We start from the raw sequence: 13983 nt of genomic DNA, 5'->3' as shown, positions 1-13983 counted from the left end.
AGGGGGAGGGCCACGAACGGGGGGGGGGCGCTTCGGGAGAGAGGAAAAAGCCCCGCACCACCCCCCCACGGGGGGAAAAAAAAAAACCACCTCAAAAAAAAAAAAAAAAAAAAAAAAAAAAAAAAAAGTTAAGTTATAATTCCAAACATTAAAAGATCCTTTTTTCCTTTCACAGTGCAACTTTTACTAAAGGGTAATAAAGAATCACCCTATCTCTCTGCTAATGGATTCCAAAGAACTAAAAAGTGCAAGTAAGTGAAATTAATTATAAGACAAAGAAGTGAAGAAAGAGAGATGAGGGAGAGATCAAGGCCTCAATCAAACACTAGTAAAATTTAAACCCAGCAAACCAAACATTTCATTTCTTTCTTCAAAGAGCCTCTATTTCAATATTTCTCTTAAAAATAAGAGAATAAGAATGAAGCATTTTTAAAAACTATCTTTATCTTAGCCAGAAAAGCTTTAATATTTCAAAGCGCTGGAATTGTTGCCTTTTCTCAAAAGGAATAACTAAGTTCTACTACTTCCTCCCTAAGACGTACATTCCTCCAGTGTTCTATAATTAATATCTGTGGGGGCAGTGGAATTTGAAATCACTACAAAACACACCTACTTTTTGTTTCCCTGACAAATAGATGAGAAAGTCAGTCAAGCTGGTTTGTAAATTGTTCCGTTCTTGGGTAATTTTTATTAGGGTCTCTGAGTTCCTTCAACAAATTAAACCTCATATATCCTTAATTCTCACTTGAAATTTTAAAACAGCTGACCAAAATCTCCCCTTTTGACTTTTAAAAGTACTGCTATAAAACAATAAACACTTGGAAAAAGTGGGAGGAAAACAGAGACCATAACTGACAAAAGCCTAGGCGGAAGAAAGAATTTTGATGCAACTATTATTTATTAGTTTATGAAAGGCAGGAAGCCAAATCATTAAGAGTAAAATCATTCAACCCAAGGAAGCTGATAACAACAACAAAAAAGAATAAAATCAGTAAGCCTCTACTCCCTAAAAAATTACGCACATACATACACTCATCCCTCCTCTACAGACAAAACTAACATTAAAGTAATTCTGGAATGGCCTGTGGGGGCAAATTTTAATATTAGTGTTTTTCCATTGCCATTGTAATTTTCAAGATATCTCCATGCCACAGAACCATGTGAAGTTTGTCAGTAGTGTTTCACACTTTGAGTTATGGGAATGTTTATTTGCTGCAAAATTTACCCTTTAGCTTACTATGGAATTTGGTATAGCAAAATTATGGTTCACATATTTCTTCAAACCCACCTAAGGCCATGGATGAAATCACCCTTCTGCTGTGAGAGACAAAGCAGCTGAAAGGAAGAAGACAACAACGGCTTGGAAAGTCTCACAATACAGACAAAAAGGCTTAATATATACCATTACAGTAATTATAACTTATAATTAAGACAGTTCCATGTTTTGAAACATTGCCAGAAACCTGGAAAAATACCACCTATAACTCTATGAACCTAGAGCAATGGAATGAAAAAAAAAAAGGTGACTTAGGCATCTAAAGGGGAGGGAGAGGATGGATAATAATGCAATTATAACAGAGCTCCTGCTCAATGAATCCAGAAATGCCATTAAGCCTAAACCAAGAGTAAAAATATGCAAGAGACCAAAATAGATTTATTATTTCTTTGGAGGGCTGAAACAAAGTTTACCTTGAACCTCAAAAAGAACATAAGTCAATAACACACTAGACTAAGTAGAAAGAGTCATCTAAAATACTAGAATGCCCCAACGGCCTTCTGAGAATAGAGTAATAAACAAACTTAAAGTGCTTTTCCTATATTCTTATTCGACAATCAACAAAGACTTCTTTGACCAAATGTATGAGGAATTTCCCCATACACACCAAGCAAGCAATTCTGCAATGAACACCAGCTAGGTACCCTCCAATTCAATTCTGACACTGGAAGAGAGCATCAGATCCCACAGATTGAGTGCTCAATCTCACAAGACTGAGCCTCAATGGCCGGGCGCGGTGGCTCAAGCCTGTAATCCCAGCACTTTGGGAGGCCGAGGCGGGTGGATCACAAGGTCAGGAGATCGAGACTATCCTGGCTAACATGGTGAAACCCCGTCTCTATTAAAAATACAAAAAACTAGCCGGGCGCAGTAGCGGGCGCCTGTAGTCCCAGCTACTTGGGAGGCTGAGGCGGGAGAATGGCGTGAACCCCGGGGGCGGAGCTTGCAGTGAGCCGAGATCGCGCCACTGCACTCCAGCCTGGGAGACACAGTGAGACTCCGTCTCAAAAAAAAAAAAAAAAAAAAAAAAAAAAAGACTGAGCCTCACTTCCCATGCCAAGCACGAATCTCAGGTTGTTTTAACATTTGCTCTGACCCAACCACCATAAATCGGGGTTCACAAACCCCCTTCTTGGATTCCATTAATTTGCTTGAGCAGCTCACAGAACTCAGGGAAACACGTTTACGTGTTGATTATAAAGGACATAACAAAGGACACCAATGAACACCAGATTAAGAGATGGAGGGGGCAAAGTAGGGCTGAGAGTGCAGAGCTTCCACGTTCTCTCTGGGCATGCCAACCTCCAGGAACCTCCATATGTTCGGTTGTCCAGAAGCTTCCTGAAACTGGTCCTCTTGGATTTTTATGGAAGTTTCGTTATGAAGGCATAATTGATCATTGGCCACTGGTGTTCAGTTTACGCCTTCAGCCCTTCTCCGTTCCCCAGAGGTTAGAGGGTAGGGCAGAAAGTCACAACCTCTAGTCCTGCCTTATTCTTTCCAGTGACCAGCCCCTATCCTTAGGCTACCCAGGGGATGCTAACCATCAGTCAACTCATTAGCATACAAAATGACACTTATCACTTTGAAGACCCAAGGATTTTTGAAGTAGTATGTCAGGAAACGGGATAGAGACCAAATATAGATTTCACAATACCATAGCCCTCTCTCTGGACCTCTTCTCTATCTGTACTTGCCACTCTATTTTACTAGACTTACTTCCCTATCTACACTCTCTCTCTAGTTGATCTCTTCCAGCTTCCTGGCTCTAAAAACAATCCATATACTAGACACCCTATGGTGACTGCTGAACAACTCTATGAATATACTAAAACAATTGAATTGTACACTTTAAATGAGTATTTTTTTGTGAATTATATCTTTAAAAAGATTTCTTAAAATAGACATCCCAAACCTAACACATCCAAAACTAAATTTCTCATCTCCTTCCCAAAATCTGCTCCACTCACAGCCTTCCCCATATCAGTAAATGTAACTCTTATCTTTCTAGTTGCTCAGGCAAAAAAAAAAAAAAAAAAAAAAAAAAGTCATTCTTGATTATTCTCCTCTCTCACCCCACATTTAATCCATCTAGAAATCTGGTTGGACCTACTTTCAAAATAGATCTAGAATTAAATTACTTATCACTTCCACTGGCCAAAACCTGGTCCAAGCCATCAATATTTTACACTGGATTACAACAGCCTGGGAGGCTGAGGCTGGCGGATCACCCGAGGTCAGGCGTTCAAGACCAGCGTGACCAATATGATGAAACCCTGTCTCTACTAAAAATACAAAAATTAGCTGGGCATGGTGGCATGCACCTGTAATCCCAGCTACTCGGAAGGCTGAGACAGGAGAACCGCTTGAACCTGGGAAGCAGAGGTTGCAGTGAGCCGAGACGGTGCCATTGCACTCCAGCCTGAACAACAGGAGCAAAACTCCGTCTCAATCAAAAAAAAAAAAAGAGTTCATCTCCTTCTGCTTAAATGGCTTGCCATCTCACTCTGAATAAAAACCGAAATCTTTACAATGCCTATAAAACCCTTGGTGAATCCCATTTCTCCCCTCCCCAACACCATCCACCATAATCTCTTTGAACTCATCCACTAATCTTCATTTTAACTACTCCTTTCCAGCCACAGAAGCTTTCTTGCTGCTCCCGAAACTCACCAGGTACACTCTAACCTCAGGACTTTTGTTTTTTCTGTTCACTTAGTCTTGCACATTCCCACCTCATATCCTCATGTCTATATTGCTTAATATCATACCTCCCTACTCAAATGTCACCTTCTCAGTGAGGCCTTCCCTTACCATTTAATGTAAAACTGCAAACCCTTCTGTTTCCCGCTTCCCTGCTTTCTATTTCTCTAGAGCATTTATCACCTTCTATTATGTTTAATATTTTACTTGTTTGTTGTCTGTCTCCCCTTACTAGAGTATACGCTGTCTTTGTGTGTGTGTTTGTGTGTGCTTCTTTTTTGAGACACAGTCTCACTCTGTTGCCCAGGCTGGCATGATCATGGCTCAATGCAACCTCCACCTCCCGGGTTCAAGCAATTCTCCTGCCTCAGCCTCCTGAGTAGCTGGGACCACAGGTGTGCGCCACCACGCCTGGCTAAATTTTAAGCTCTGTGAAGGCAAAAATTTTTGTTCATTTTGTTCTCCCGCTGTATCCCCTGTGCCTAAACAATGCCTGGCACAGTAGGTGTTCGATAAATACTGAAAAAACTGAATGCAAGGTAGGGATTTATAAACAAATTTCATCTTATAACTCAAAGTTAGGGTCTGTATCTACCCACCTGTATTACTAATTTGTTTACGTATCATATGTGATCAAAATGCCTATGGCAATACTGTTACACTCTATATGTCATCAATCTAAATGAACCTCATATTTAGAAAGGTTTTTACCTAGACGATAGCTTCAATAATTACGTTCCATTTGTTTTCCCTTTTTTAATCAAAAACATAAATAAATGCCTATCAGAACTTCAAATCACTAAAAGATAGTTTTGCCACAGAGGGGAAAAAAACAAAAAACACAAGAATTTAAAATCTTGACATTCTAATTAATCTATACAGTCTAAATCTTGAATAAATAAGGAAACTATCAAAATTTTCTTGCACTGTAGAAAATATTTTATGAATAGGAAAGGCTGTGTAGGATGGTGGGTAAGAGTGTACACCGCAGATTAAGAATGCCTAGGTTTGAATTCTGTCTCCATCTCCACCATCTATTAGCTCTGTAACCATGGGCAAGTTACTTAACCTCTTGGGATCTCTGTTTTCTAATCTGCAAAATGGAGATCATAATAATACCTGCTTACAAGAGTTGTGAGAACTGAATGAATTAATACGTGTAAAATGCTTAGAACAGTGCCTGGCATACAGTAAGCACTTAACAAAAGTTAAGCTATAAAATTATTACCAGCTTCATGGTCCATCTAAGGATCTTGATATCCAAACTGAGAAACCATTGGCATAGATAACTGTGCTTTGTAAATCCTCTGCAAAAAAAAAAATCCTGTATGAAGATATTTTTTTCTAGTCCACGTTTACATGTTTCATTTGTAAAAAAACATACCAGCTTGCATTGAGATTTACTTCAAAGTACTAAGGGAGAGGAGGTAAAGTTAAGGAGATAGGTGAAAAAAGACTGTTACGTGGTAACTACTGAAGTGGGGAGATCATAGAAAGGTGGTGTGTCATTACCCTTCTGTTTTTATACATATTTAAAGTTTCTATGAAAAACAGCTAAGAAGAGTGTGGTGGCTCATGCCTGTAATCCTAGCACTTTGGGAAGCCAAGGAGGGTGGGCTGCTTGAGCTTAGGAGGTTGAGAGCAGACTGGCAAACATGGCAAACCCCCCTCTCTACAAAAAATACAAAAAATTAGCTGGGTGTGGTGTGTGCACCTGTAATCCCAACTACTTGGGAGGCTGAGACAGGAGAATCACTTGAACCCAGGAGGTGGAGGTTGCAGTGAGTCGAGATCGTGCCACCGCATTCCAGCCTGGGCAACAGAACAAGAATATGTCTCAAAAAAAAAAAAAAAAAAAGACAAAATGGATGTCATGAACACAGTATTTTCCATTTTGTCCTACTAGTTCTTCAAAGAATACGCTAATTTACTAGAGAGGCTGGTCCAATTCGTCTCTTACAAACTGGGAATGTAATTTCCAGACCTGTGCCAAGGTGCCCAAAACAAAATTCTGATGCAATTATTTTTAATACTCTGGATCTTAAAACTTTATCTGCATAACTATCATCATCATAAATAATAAACAATTTGAATGTTTTCTATGTGCTAGGGCCCAATGATGAAATACATGCATTATCTTCTTAAATCTAGCCAAAAACCCTGAGAGATCATACGATTCCTCTACAAGTAGACAGAATTATCTCTACTTGTAGATTGTAGAATTTTCATCTACAGGTACAGAACTACTATGAAAAACAGAGGCTCACAGTTTAAGTACTTTGCAAAGTGTCATCCAGTATTAAGTGACTGGAGTTAACATGTTAACACAGGCCTAACTCTTTTATACTTTTCCATAGTGATTCACATTTTACATTAAAAATGGGAAAGAAGGGCTGGGCCTGGTGGTTTATGCCTATAATCCTACCACTTTGGGAGGCCAAGGCAGGCAGACAGCTTGAGCCCAAGAGTTTAGCCTGGGCAACATGGCAATACCTCGTCTCTACAAAACACATAAAAATTTGGCCGGGCGTGGTGGCTCACGCCTGTAATCCCAGCACTTTGGGAGGCTGAGCTGGGCGGATCACTTGAAGTCAGGAGTTTGAGACCAGTCTGGCCAACATGGCGAAACCCCGTCCCTACTAAAAAATACAAAAATTAGCTAGGCATGGTGGCATGTGCCTGTAATCCCAGCTACTCAGGAAGCTGAGGCATGAAAATCACTTGAGCCCAGGAGATGGAGGTTGCAGTGAGCTGAGATCCCGCCACTGTACTCCTGCCTGGGCGACAGAGCGAGACTCTGTATCAAAAAAAAAAAAAAAAAATCCAAACATAAAAATTAGCCAGGTGTGGTGGCATGCACCTGCAGTTCCAGCTACTCAGGAGGCTGAGGTGGCAGGATCGCTTGAGCCCAGGAGGTGGAGGTTGCAGTGAGTGGAGATCATGCCACTGTACTCCAGCCTGGGTAACAGAGCCAGACTCTGTCCCTCCCCCACCTCCCCACAGAAAAGAAAGAAAGAAGTAGTATAGAAATTATAATCTGGGTAAACTGCACATCAAATCCATACCTCCAACTACTGTACCTGTAATTTCTTTCACTAAATTAAAAATGCTTCCTTCTGATAAACAGAAATTAAAGCAATTCTGCTCCTTAAGTTCTTGATTAGCTATTTCACAACATTATGTTGGCAAATATTTACTGATTGCTAACTGTATGCCAGCACTATTCTAGTTGTTTGGGGACAGGGCAGCAAACAAGACAGCCCTGTCATCTGGTGGAGGGAAGCCAGACAATAAACGTAACAAACAAGGTAATATATACTGAAAATAATATGATATGACAGCAATTGAAGGCACTACTTGAAATAAGGTGAGGCCGGGCGCAGTGGCTCACGCCTGTAATTCCAGCAATTTGGGAAGCTGAGGCGGGTAGATAACCTGAGATCAGGAGTCCACGACCACCCTGGCCAACATGGTGAAACCCTGTCTCCACAAAAAGTACAAAAATTAGCCAGGCACCGGGTACGGTGGCTCACACCTGTAATCCCTGCATTTTGAGAGGCTGAGGCAGGTGGATTACCTGAGGTCCGGGGTTCAAGACCAGCCTGGTCAACATGGTGAAACCCTGCCTCTACTAAAAATACAAAAATTAGCCGGGCATGGTGGCACACACCTGTAATTCCAGCTACTTGGGAGGCTGAAGCAGGAGAATCACTTGAACCCGGGAGGCGAAGGCTGCAGGGAGCCGAGATCATGCCACTACACTCTAGCCTGGGTGACAAGAGTGAAACTCTGTCTCAAAAAAAAAAAAAAAAAAAATTAGCTGGGCTTAGTGGTGCATGACTGCAATCCCAGCTACTCAGGAGGCTGAGGCAAGAGAATCACTCGAACCTGGGAGGAAGAGGTTGCAGTGAGCTGAGATCATGCCACTGCACTCCAGACTGGAAGACAAAGTGAGACTCTGTCTCAAAAAAATTAAATTAAATTAAATTAAATTAAATTAAATTAAATTAAATTAAACAGATACACGTAACTTAAAAAATCTATTAAGACTCCATCTCAAAAAAAAAACAACAAAAAAACAAAGGTGATCAAAGAAGGTCTTTCTGAGGAGGTAATATTTGAGCTTTGATCTAAACAATGAGAATGAGGCAGGATGTGAAGAAGCCCGAGGTAGGCAGAGCCGATTGTATAGGACTTATAGATCAACGTAAAAGAAATTCAGATCTGGCCGGGCGCNGCCGATTGTATAGGACTTATAGATCAACGTAAAAGAAATTCAGATCTTCACGTTGTTGCAATGAGATATCACTGCAGGGTTTTAAAGCAGAGGAATGATATTTGTTTATGCTACAGAAAGATCACTTGAGAAAATGATGGTCTGAGGTCGGGAGTTCGAGACCACCCTGGCCAACATGGTGAAACCATGTCTCTACTAAAAATACAAAAATTAGCTGGGCGTGGTGGCGTGTGCCTGTAATCCCAGCTGCTTGGGAGGCTGAGGCAGGAGAACTGCTTGAACCCTGGAGGTGGAGGTTGCAATGAGCTGAGATAGTGCCATTGCACTCCAGTCTGGGCAATAAGAGCACAAAAACTCCGTCTCCAAAAAAAAAAAAAAAAAAGAAAAAAAGATGGTAATCAATGCTATAGTCAAGCAAATTAAAAGAACTCATCATCTATGAAACATATACTCAGGTAGCCTATTTCTCTAAATTATTTCCTTTAATACAAACAAAAGTCTCATTACACATTATGAAATAAAGGACAGGCCAGGCATAGTGGCTCACGCCTGTAATCCCAGCACTTTGGGACGCTGAGGTGGGCGGATCAAGAGGTCAGGAGTTCGAGACCAGCCTGACCAACATGGTGAAACCTCGTCTTTACTAAAAATACAAAAATTAGCGGGGCTTAGTGATGTGCGCCAGTAATCCCAGCTACTCAGGTGGCTGAGGCAGGAGAATCACAGGAACCGGGGAGGCGGAGGTTGCAGAGAGCCAACATCGTGCATTCCAGCCTGGGCGACAGAGTGAGAGTCCATCTCAAAAAAAAAAGGAAAGAAAAGAAAAGGACACAGTGGCTCATGCCTGTAATCCCAGCATTTTGGGAGGCTGAGGCGGGTGGATCACCGGAGGTTGGGAGATCGAAACCAGCCTGACCAACATGGTGAAACCCCATCTCTACTAAAAAAAAAAAAAAAAAAAATTAGCCATGTGTGGTGGCCGGCACCTGTAGTCCCAGCTACACAGGAGGCTGAGGCAGGAGAATTGCTTGAACCTGGGAAGCGGAGGTCGCAGTGAGCTGAGATCGCGCCACTGCACTACAGCCTGGGCGACAGAGCGAGACTCCGTCTCAAAAAAAAAAAAAAGGATAAAATAAAAATATATCTGGAACATATCCTCAGGTAGCCTATTTCTCTAAATTATTTCCTTTTATATGAACAAAAGTCTAATTACACATTATGAAATAAAGCATAAAATAAAAATATCTCTGGAATCTAACAGTTACTTAAATTTATACTGAGGTCTAAATATAAATATAAGTTACTAAATAATGGATGTCAGAAGAAAAAAGATAAGCAAAGTAGCATCAGGAAAATGAACAGAAAGGCTGGGAATGACAAAGATACCTACTTTACAATTTTTCCTAAAGCTGACTTAGAAACCAAACTCAAACTAAACTAAGTATAACTGTAAAGAAATAAGAACTTAAATGAAAACAAGGCCCATGCATAAACTGTTTTCATTGCGCCCCACACCATTCTGCTGAATATTTCTCTCAAAACACTTTATTTACAGTGAGATCAATGAAGTTCATTAAATGTAAATACAAAATGACTAAAATTACCCTTAATCATTTTAGAAAGTTAAATTCCATTCCGCTAGAAAAACAACATCAATGTATGATGTTGTTTTAGCCAAAAGCACTTAACTATATAAACTACACACAATGCACTTCAACTGACACACTGCCCTCCTGGAGCATTCATTTTTTCACTCTTAAGATACCAACAAAGGAAATAAGCTCAGGCACAATAGCAACAACAGCTGAGGTAAAAAATTCTGGCTTCATTATATCTCATTATTGCTGACTAGAAAAAAAACTGTAATTGTCACTGGTGATCCCACACAGCAGAGACAGGACGGGGACCAACTTATTCTTGCAAATGATGTAACCATACAGTTAAAGCCCCAGAGCCCAAGGTGAGGAAATGTAAAATGCTTGTATAGTTTAGTAAAAATGTTTTAAAATAGGGTGGAGAACAGGTTCTCTTACTCACGTTAGAACTGCTTGCAATATATCACTGGTGTACCAAGTACATTAAACATTATTTTACAAAGTTAATGCTGAAGTCAAACCCTAACCCCACCATTTTACTGAGTAACCTTAAGCAACTTAATTTCTGAGTCTTAGTTTCCTCGTTTGTAAATCAGTGATTAAAAAATCTACTTCTCAGACGATTTTAAGGTACAATGAGATGGCTGGGCACATAGCAGATACTTAACATGTGAGTCTTCGATGATGACTGTTAGCATATTTGATGTTTTTGCACGTTATAATTTTATCTCTGGGCAAGAAAACTATTTGATCTGTTATTGGTAAACAGGTAATTCTGTCTTGCATCTACTAATTTCTCTGCATTATTATTCAAAGAACCACAAAACATCCCTCTCAAAACTTTAAACACAAATAGTTTGAAGCATGGGGCCTATAATTTTGCAAACTTTATCTATCTGTTCTCTAAAAGGTAAACAAATCAAAACACTACAGGAGCAATGGCAAAAGTGAAATAAGGCAGAATAACTGGATGATGGATCTCACTGGTGAAATGCCGCAGGCAGGAAGCAAAGAAAAATTCTAATAGATATATATGGAGTAAGAGTTAACCCTCTCTTCTCAGCAGGAAACAGTGACTTCTCCACACTTCCTCCTATAAGATTTGAAACCTTCTGCAAACAATCCATGCTTTAACAGAGCTCATTTCTGTAGTAAAGCAGCAAAATGGAAAAATCTCCAGGATAAAGACAAAAAAGGCATAACTGGAGAAAAAGGTACTACATATTCAAAAAGCACATTTCCTTTTGTGATTACCCATGAGATCAACTCAATTGTGTAAAAAGGTATTTGAGGTAATTAAAAAGTAACGGGGCCGGGCACGGGGGAGCTCACGCCTGTAATCCCCGCACTTTGGGAGGCCGAGGCAGGTGGATCACCTGAGGTCGGGAGTTCGAGAACAGCCTAGCCAACATGAAACCCTGTCTCTACTAAAAATACAAAAAATTAGCCGGACATGGTGGCGGGCGCCTGTAATCCCGGCTACTCGCGAGGCCGAGACAGGAGAATCGCTTGAACCCGGGAGGCGGAGGTTGCAGTGAGCCGAGATCGCGCCACTGCACTCCAGACTGGGCGACAAGAGCAAAACTCCGTCTCAAAAAAAAAAAAAAAAGTAACTGGACACGATTTATATTTTAAGGTATTAATGATGATACTGACTATGACTACAGTATCGCAGTTGTTTCTGGTCAGTATACAAGAAACCTGTATTATATTGCAGCAAACACAGGTACAGGTAAAACCCGGTGGTGCCTCAGATCTATGCAGAGCTCACGCTGCTTCTTAACATTCATCCAGGTAAGGCTCTCCTTACTACACATCACAAGTTTTAGATACATTCATCCAGACAAGGCACTCCGTATTAAACATCACTAGATTTACTACTGCTTAAAACCACAGCTTGCCTACCATCAGGAAAGCCAGAAATCACTAACACGTCAAGGCCTGTAAGAAATAAACAGACGCTACAATTTCCGCGAAGGTTCGGAAAAATCAATACACCTTACAAGGTTCTGAAATATTAAAAATATATATACGTAAATCTCTATGGATCTGGGCCCAACGGCCCAAGGTCACAACAATTCAATAGCTAAAAAACCCAAGAAATGAGTCTCCTGCAATTCAAGACAATCCTGGCTAGGAATGGAGTCTGGGTTTGGGAACACTGGGGTCAAACCTTTAATGTGAACAACCCCAACCAAACGCTGAGGCTCCGTGGGAAAACCCTAGGCGTTTCGGGTCACACTTCCTTCCATTTCCCCAGTCTTCCCTTCCCTAGTCACCCCCAACACTCACATCTCCGGAGCCACTTCATCCAGTGGTAGACGATAGTACTGTGGTGTTTTTTGTTCTCTATACACCAAGACGACAAGCCTTGAATGGATTCCATGGTGTTGGTTACCGACTGGAATTTTCGATCCAACGAGGACTCCAGAGCCCCTGCCGAAGAGGCCGACGAGGAGGAGGCCTTACTGCTGCCTCCGCCGCCGCCGGCCGCCATCTTCCCGGTTTGCACAAGCGCTGCTGCTCCTCTGGCGGCGGCGGCGGCGGCGGCGGCGGCGGCGGCGGGAGCGGGCAAAACAATCACTGCGAGTGCGTGAAAGCCGTAGGTGGGGAGGGAGGCTAGGGGGTGGGGATGGTGCACGCGCTGGGCTCTTCTGGAGGTACGGACGGGAACACCAGCTGCTGGGCACGCTGGCAGCTCCTACACGCTGCAAGGAGGGGCTGCGGGTCTCAGAGGTTTTTATCAGTATTGTTCAAGGGGTCGTGTTTAAACCAGTCAGTAATCACGGAAAAATTACGCAGAAACAGGACCTGCAGAACCTTTCAAACCGCCTGACGCCGAAACTAATGGTTTTATACTTTTCGGCTCTCAGTGCTAAGGCCCTTCCCCGCCCCTATCCCCACACTCCTGTGAGCCAGGTCAGGGGTTAATATCTTAAATTTAATACTACCCGACTGCCCCTTCAGTTGCAGAAATCTTTCTCTCCTTTAGACTGGCTAGCACAGAAAAGGTCCAAGGCTACCTAGTCAGGATTTTTTTTTGCAACGCAATAGCAGCAAAGGGGCAGCAACAGTATCGCGCACGCGCCGCTTAGCCCCACCCCCCCATCCCTGCTTCCTTCTCAACCTTGAAAGCAGAGGGAGGTGTGATGGCGCGGCAATCTGACCAATCAGGAGTGCAGAACCAGAAGCGCGCGCAGGAGCTGTGAAGCCCCCAGGACCCAGGAGGCGCTACGATTATTTGTGCGCCTGCGCAGAAGATGAGCGTGTAGCTGGATGGAAGGAAAAACTAGGAGGGATGGGTGAGGAAGCAGGTCTAAGGTTAGACGGGGGGTGGGGGGGGTTCCACCGCTCCGCGCCGCCTTTTGCTGCTTTGGTCGCTCTCTTGGGTGTGTTCAGCTCACACAAGAGAGACAGAAAATTCCCACCACTGAGCCCACTGTTAGTCTTTGGCGGCTGCAGCCATCGCCCCCAGCTCCTCGGGGAAGCAACGCGCGACAAAATGGCTGGCAGCCATCTTGCAGCACCACAAAAGATGCGCATGCGCCAGCTCCAGTGAGCCATTCACTACGCAGACTCCGAGACCAAACCGTATTTCTCGCTTCCCTTGGAAGATAACATTCACAGCCGCTTGACCATTTAGGTTAGAGGAAAAGGAAATAAATGAAGAAGTGAAAGGAAATTTTCCTCATAAAATTTTTCGAGGCGAAAACAGAATGGCAAGATGTGACCTCATTTTCGCCAGCTATGACACAATCTTAAAATTGCATAATACATTATAGTTTGCAAGAGTCTTTACGTAACTATTATATGAACCTTATAGGAACCATTTTATCGCATGTACCTATGTAAATCCTCTGAGCTAATTTAAAGGCTCCTGTGTTCTCACTAAAAATATACAATTTTATTATAATTCTTTCAACGTCTCCCCACTGTGGCCACGCCTCTTGAGACAGGGAACCTGCTTTGTCAAGTTCATGTCCACTGTTCATTAATTCGACGAGTTGCTGAACCTCTTGTGCCAAGTACTGTTTTAGATGATGGGGAGCAAAACGGACAAAAATCCCTTCCCTCCAGGATTTAGTGGCAGGACACCACAAACAAGTACATTTCAGACAGTATTAAATTCTGTAAAAAGGTGAAGCAGGGTAAGGCAAAAAGGGGTGTGTGTG

At 42.2% G+C, this 13983-nt stretch overlaps 1 protein-coding gene across 3 annotated transcripts in view; it reads right to left on the bottom strand.

The window, feature by feature from the left end:
• RPRD2 (regulation of nuclear pre-mRNA domain containing 2) overlaps nucleotides 1–12922 on the bottom strand; it is a 118897-nt gene extending 105975 nt beyond the window's left edge. For all 3 annotated transcript variants that reach the window (XM_025394560.1, XM_025394565.1, XM_025394572.1), the window contains exon 1: nucleotides 12104–12922. In XM_025394560.1, coding sequence (XP_025250345.1) covers nucleotides 12104–12308 — 205 coding nt within the window. In that variant the 5' untranslated portion in view covers nucleotides 12309–12922. The remainder of the gene's footprint in view (nucleotides 1–12103) is intronic.
• Between the last annotated feature and the right edge of the window lie 1061 nt (nucleotides 12923–13983).

The sequence above is a fragment of the Theropithecus gelada genome, chromosome 1, assembly GCF_003255815.1.
Source record: "Theropithecus gelada isolate Dixy chromosome 1, Tgel_1.0, whole genome shotgun sequence".
NCBI lineage: Eukaryota > Metazoa > Chordata > Mammalia > Primates > Cercopithecidae > Theropithecus > Theropithecus gelada.
The sequence above is the reverse complement of the archived record's forward strand: the minus strand, read 5'-3'. Positions and strand labels throughout refer to the sequence as shown.